Source organism: Diadema antillarum, unplaced genomic scaffold (genome assembly GCF_040938485.1).
Source record: "Diadema antillarum isolate AM-2024a unplaced genomic scaffold, OU_Dant_1.0 seq00000692_RagTag, whole genome shotgun sequence".
Taxonomy (NCBI): Eukaryota; Metazoa; Echinodermata; class Echinoidea; order Diadematoida; family Diadematidae; genus Diadema; species Diadema antillarum.
In genome coordinates, this window is record NW_027271597.1 from 610,556 (window position 1) to 617,216 (window position 6,661).

At 42.3% G+C, this 6,661-nt stretch overlaps 1 protein-coding gene across 1 annotated transcript; it reads left to right on the forward strand.

Annotated features, from left to right (window-relative positions):
• The first annotated feature begins 2,028 nt into the window (after positions 1 to 2,028).
• On the forward strand, positions 2,029 to 6,661 carry LOC139737395 (uncharacterized). Its single transcript, XM_071648070.1, has 4 exons — positions 2,029 to 2,723; positions 4,082 to 4,271; positions 4,792 to 4,911; positions 5,840 to 6,661. The coding sequence occupies exons 1-4, from the start codon at positions 2,029 to 2,031 to the stop codon at positions 6,659 to 6,661; spliced, it is 1,827 nt and encodes a 608-aa protein (XP_071504171.1).

Here is a 6,661-nt window from a genome sequence, read left to right on the forward strand (position 1 = left end):
ACAGTCTTGTGAATCGAAGGGTATCATCTATACTGCCGTATTGGAGTTGAATATATCATTCGTGGCTGTTTGAAGGGTACAAAAAGCCCAATTAATTGTATATTTCAGTCGTGAAGAAATGACGCACAATCGCAAGTGCATTACTGGAATTTATGAAAGTTATAGAATTTTCAGCAGACGAGGATCTCACTGTTACATGTAGATCTGTGATGGACTCAAGACTGAACCTTGCGTTCATTTTGTTGATGTACATTGTACTTCTACAATGTCGTAATCAAATATATAGAACAATGTGACTGTGTGGCTAGTACGTACTGAATACACCTGTTTACAGTATTGTGTAAACATGTGTATTCATCTGCCAATGTTCATATCGACATATAGTCGACCCAAACCTACATTACACATATTAGCATATTCAATGACAATTTCGCTGTATATAAAACCAAATCATAGCAGGACTACCAGTACAGTCTAAATTCCATCTTCCCCACGACAAAATATGACGATCTTTGACACGCACTTTGTACGTCCGTGTCTCATCAGCAAATAGTGCAAACACACGCACATGTGTGCAAAGAATTAAAATGGCCGTGTCTATCAAATTCCATCTCGTATACCTTAGGTCAATATGAACCTTTAATTGTTACGGGTATTTAAGATATCAAAGCTAAATAAATAACTGCGTGCAGATTATCAGATCGCACAATGGTCGCAGACAAAATGCTTTTCGTGTCATTGACATGTCGTGCAGTGTAAAAGTACAGTTGGCACTGAAAGAGTTACTCCACCCCATACCTCAAATGTCCATGTTTGCTCGGTCTGGTACATCTATAACAGACACTCCCCTAGAAGCGTTAATCTCGCAGATCAGGGCCCCATTTCATAGAAGATGTTGGGATAGCAACTCTTGCTGGAATGGCAACTTCCAGTAGCAACAGCCAATCAGGAAGCTGGATTCTTGTCATTACCATGACAATTGCCATTCCAGCAAGAGTTGCTATCATATCATCTTTTGGTGAAATGGGGCCCTGAACAATCATTTCATAATGGTACATATACATAGGTGTCACAAATAATTTTTGTTGTCTCTGTTGACATTGGTTTGATTTAAAAGTTCGTACTTTTTTTTTTACCGCCACTCCTTGGGCTACAGTTCCATATGTTCAATCTACTGAAAAAAATATATATATACATATGGCTTCGACTATTAGATTTTAAAACCTTCATCTACAATCAAAAACACTGCTTGCAATTAAAACATTGCGTAGAGAGAATAATGTTAGGATTAAGGTAAGTTTTTCAAAACGACTTTTCGTCTTTTCTTTCTTTCAAAGTCTTTTAGAATTTACCCCTAAACAATTAAAAGCCCCGTGTTTTACTCAACCCCCATCAAAAAAGCTGCTCTCTTTCATATTTTGTAGCCTATAATTGGTGCTAATAGGTCAGATTTAATGGAGCGTGTTTGTGAATCTCTTTCTGCACGTCGATTCCTCTTCTCTCCACCTCCTACACCCCCCTCCCCCCCCCCCCCCCCGCTCTATTGACTCCTAGTCTGATGTGTCAAATAGAGACACAGGTGAAATATACTTACAAAGTATGTCCGTTTTGATTTTTTTTCCATCAAGTTTCCTTTACCTACCCTCTTTTCTTTTATCCAGGTGAAATATAACAAAATCAAAGCCGATCAGTGGGCGTGGAATAATGGCATGATTTGGCCCAATCATGAATGAGAAGCTGTTGGAAGAACAGGACCAGAGCGACCCCGGTGAGCCCGCGGCAGAAAGCAAGGCTGCTCCTGCTGCTGCTGCTGCTGACGGTCATCCACAGGGCAAAGGGGACAACGACAGCAACGATGACGACCCAACCCGTGATGATGCAGTAGAACCGCGTGATCCCGAAGCGTCTAAACCCGCGGAAAATAGTCAAGATGAAGTTGTCTGCTCACCTGATTCTAATGACGTGTCTGATGACGTAAACGATGTGAAAACCAAGGTTGATGAGGGAATATCGCAGCCAGTCTCAACAATGAAGGATGATAAAGTAGATGATGAAGACACTGGTAGTAAAAAGGAAGGAAATGAGTCAGGAACACTCAAGAAAGATGATAAAGGTGAAATTGAAAAGGTGAACGAAGAGAATGCCTCACAGGACAAAGATATCAAAGACACAGGAAATGATGAAAATCACGACGCGGAAAAAGTGGACGGGACACAGCTGGAAAGAGACAAGCCGCCCACTCCCGACTCTGTTCAAAAGGACGGTGATGTAGTAAATGAGAACGATGGAAACAAATCTTCCAAGGACGCAAGTGAAGTAACTGAAGCCGTGCGGGATAAACCCTCGAGCAGTACTGGTGACAGTTACCGTGATCGAACGAATGCAACACCGACATCGAGCATGAAGTCATCTCTCAGTAAGAAGAGCAAGACCGTGAGGGTGAGGTCATCGAAGACCGTCTCCACGGCCATCGACATCGACATGTCGCACATGATGGACGACGTCGATTCGGAAGACGACGACGCCGGTACCCGCATCACCGCCTGCTGCGGTAAGAGCGTGGATTTTTCGATGCCGGTGATGGACGAGGTCGAGGCGGAACTCCAGAGGGTGATCAACCGGCCTGGTTCGGGCAGGACGTCGATGATGGATGACGAGATGCTCGGAGTCGGACGGGCGGCGACAATGAATACGCCTGTCACCAACAACGACGACAGAGAAAGGTAAGAAATACCGTCAATCTTCCTTAAGTCTACCTCGCATAAGTCGAATAATCATCTAAGTCGAATAATCGCCTAAGTCGAAGGTCTTTTCAAGTCCTCTTCTCTTTATATTCTATTGAATGTAATCCCTCATAAGTCAAATTTTCTCCTAGTCGAAGCTATTTCAGTCCAAATAGATTCGACATTAGGTAAGGTTGACTGCACATCAGAATTTCCTTCTATTCCATGAACAAAAGCAAAAGTGAAATGATGACAACTGACACAATCGTACTGTACACACAACTACATTTCATTTGTATGATTCCGCTGAGCGAACAGAAAATAGTGTTTGATTTTCCATCTTATTGTTCCTGCTGTTTCTACTTGCATGTTGCCGTCGTGCCAGTCTTACTTCAAAAAGCAGGTCCAATACAATGTCATGTTTGTAGTGGTACTGTGGATTATCAATTAGCGATGAAATCATCGTTCCGTTCTGACACTTCTGTGAAGAGGATTACGTTCTACATGTAGAAGAGCTGTAATTGTAACATTGAGATTCAACCTGCATGCTCAATGAGCTGTGGACTTTTATAAAGAAGTTTTCACATTCCTTCGATTTGTTACTGACATAAAGGGTAACATATATTATTCCCCCTGCTTTTTGAAAGAAATATCAAAATGTTGAATTTTCTTTGTATTTTCTGTATATCTTTTGAACGGATTGTCCGATTTCCTCAAACTTCCCTGATGTGTTTTACTATTGCTGCATTCATTCAATTTACATGATATACATGTATATTTGGGGATTTCCATTAAACTTCTTTCCCCTCATGCAAGTCAAGGATGATCATACTTTTTCGTCCTCCTTCTCACTAAGTCTTGTTCAAAACATTAATTTTGGAAAAATATTAACCAAATGATAATGTTCTCCCCTGCGCATCAGATTATTCAAATGGCGTGATCAAGGGCTTTTTGTTGTTAATTCATCGACAAAAAACACGATGTTTTGATAGTGTGTGTACACACCATTAAAAAAAAAAAAAAAAAAAAAGCTTGTGAGGCGACGACATCACATCCAATTTGCAAATACACATTTTTTGGGGGGAAAACTTGATTAATAAATATCAAATACCACAACTTTTGCATCTGAGCTGAATAAACTTCTTCCATTGTGATTACTATCACGCTACACCACTTTGAAGTGATTTACTAATAGTTGCCACTTACCGCAGCTCGGGCTCAAATATCAACCGAAGCACAAACACTAAATAAGAACAACCTCCTCAAAGCGGTGTGGATGCTGTGTATACAAACTTATTGTCGACTATCCAAAATTAGTAATACGAGTTACATTTTTCTTTTCCTTCACCTTATTTCAGCTTCATCTACACGCGCAGCATCCGGACCCCATCACGTGACGGTATCTACCAGCACGCCCTCAACCTCATCAACAACCGATGCCAGAGTCACGCCTACAGCGTCCGCTCCCAACCGCAGCCTAGGAGGAGGAGGCGGGTAGAGCCGCCGCCACGTAGTGCCGCTAGCTTGCCGTCCTCTTTGCTGGCTGGGGTAAGGAAAGGAATAAATGAATAACTATAGCCAAAACAAAACCAAGGTAAACAAAACAAGCAAAGCAGTTAGAGTAAAACAAAACAAAACAAAACGTTAGACAAGAAAATACACGTGATTGTGATGTCAATTGGGTATGAGCCGGGGCTCAAGTGTGGCATAACGATGAGAAATGCGATGCCACCTCGCCTCTGTACCCAGGATAAGCCTGTAGAGGACAGGAACAAAATGCTCATAATGATGCTAATGATGAAGATACAGTTAGCAAGGAAAGTGTTCAGTAAGTAGAACTTTAGACTGATAAACCTCACACAATCCCGATATGTGGTAAATTGGCATATCACCAAAATAATATGTAGAAATTATACACAGGAATATTATAGTCGAGATGGTAATCGTATTGACAACAGAAATATAAGGAATATCTTATTTGTACCGAACTGAAAATTATCTGAAGAAACTACTCGTACACACTAATAGCGGTAGGACCCCTTTCTTCATTTGACCATTGATTTCGCAGGTTCCAGTGTTCAGACTGCCTAACGTCGTGGAACACATCAACGCTCCTCCATTTATGGACCAGCCAAATTCTTTCTTCTATGTCGAGCAACAGAGGCCACTGCCAATGCGACCAATGAAGGTAAATGAGACGTGGCAGAAAATTCACACGATGTTCTCTAGGGTGTGGGTGTTTGATTGGATGATACGCAGAAACATTTCTACATTCTCTTACTCGATGACGCTGATACCTACCCCGCGTGGTGGTCCACTAGTGCAACTGAACTATTCATCAGTTAGGATATTTTATGTGGATGTATTCTCGTACACTGTATATGGTAGGCTCGTAACAGTGCATGGGCATCTTAGTATCTGTGTGTTTTGTTTTGTTTTGTGGTTTTTGTTTTGGTGTGTGTGTCTGTGTGTGTTTGTCAGCTTCTATATTTCTGTCTACCTGATCTTCTGCATTTACGTAGAAGTGTGCGGAATAGCCGCGATCCTCACAACAAGAAGTGTATTATATCAATCCATTTCACGTCTCGAAGATTGTCACAAATTGTGGCATATAATGTTTAATCATGACTTTATTCAAGTTCAAGAAAGTGTGAGAATAACAAGTATACAAAAGAACCAGGTCCACCGTTTCATTCAAAACGAATGGCAGGTTTAGACAAGTACATGGGGGTACAAAACAATAATATTAGAGTTTACATTATTGCAACCCATATCACACATAGAATATCAAATATTACCGGTGATCAATCAATAAAAAATCAATACATATACTATTTCTGCGTTACAATAACAACAGTGATGTAATTATCTTCCACAGTCTTAATACAATAATCCGCATTAGAATATAATATAATGAATTATACAAATATATATATATTTAAATACTGATTATATCTTAGCCAGTCTTTCCGTTCTTAAACTTTATACCTGTGTCCCCTTTTAGTCTTTGTTGAAATGTGATGTTATTCAATTAATTCTGATATAAATACTTAGATATTTGACAGCCTTTATTCAATTTCTTGATTTTTTTTTTTCCAAACCATTTTTTCGAATAGGTATGGAAAGGTTACCAAGGCAACGTGTACTTTGAGCCAATGGTGTGCCGGAGCGCCCCGCTCAACCTGCCGCCTACATACGATCTCAGCAGTCCCGACCTCAGGCAAAGCTCGAAATCATCGTCGAGGTTTCCTTCGATATCGTCCCACTCCGCCGACTCTCGATCACGACTACGACAACTGAATGGAGACGACGCGGAGAGCTCCGTGCAATTCTCCTTCCAGTCGGAAACGCCTCGGACGGCGACCAGGAGTGGTCGGCGAGGCGGAACGAAGAGTGCGATGTCGTCGCGGAGCGGTGCCCAGAGCAAACGTCAGCTGGCTATCCTGGACAAATACACGGTGTTGGGCAAGATGGATTATAACGCGGCGGAGGACCTCAAGTGGATCAGCGGAATCGAGTCGACGGGGACGTTGCAGATCGGCCCGCAGGGCCAGCGGCTGACTGGATACGGCTATAAGGTATATCGCGACGGGGATAGGCATCCAAAGCTGCGGATACGCCGCGGACTCGTCAGTCACAATTTGGTTGGAAGCAGCAAGAATTCTCCCGCTCTTGGCGTCAGCGGAGGGCGAATAAACGAGGACCAAGCTATAACGAATCAGCAGACTCGGGTTCATCAAACGAAAAACTCCACCCAAGACAACAATAGGTCGGGAAGCCAGTCTTTCCCGCACGAAAAATACCAGTGCGTGGATTCAGCGACAGCCCTGCAGCAAATCAGGAAGAGAAACGACGGCCACGGCCGCTCCAAACTTGTCCACATCTTGCCGTCTGCGTTCAGTGACACTCCCGCTCCTATGCGGGCCAAAGGAAAGTGA

Bases quoted from the DNA above. Each gene is read 5' to 3' on its own strand.
- LOC139737395 (XM_071648070.1), top strand. From the start codon at position 2,029: ATGAAGGATGATAAAGTAGATGATGAAGACACTGGTAGTAAAAAGGAA. The intron at 2,724-4,081 runs GTAAGAAATACC...ACCTTATTTCAG, and splicing joins AACAACGACGACAGAGAAAG to CTTCATCTACACGCGCAGCA. The intron at 4,912-5,839 runs GTAAATGAGACG...TTTTTCGAATAG, and splicing joins TGCCAATGCGACCAATGAAG to GTATGGAAAGGTTACCAAGG.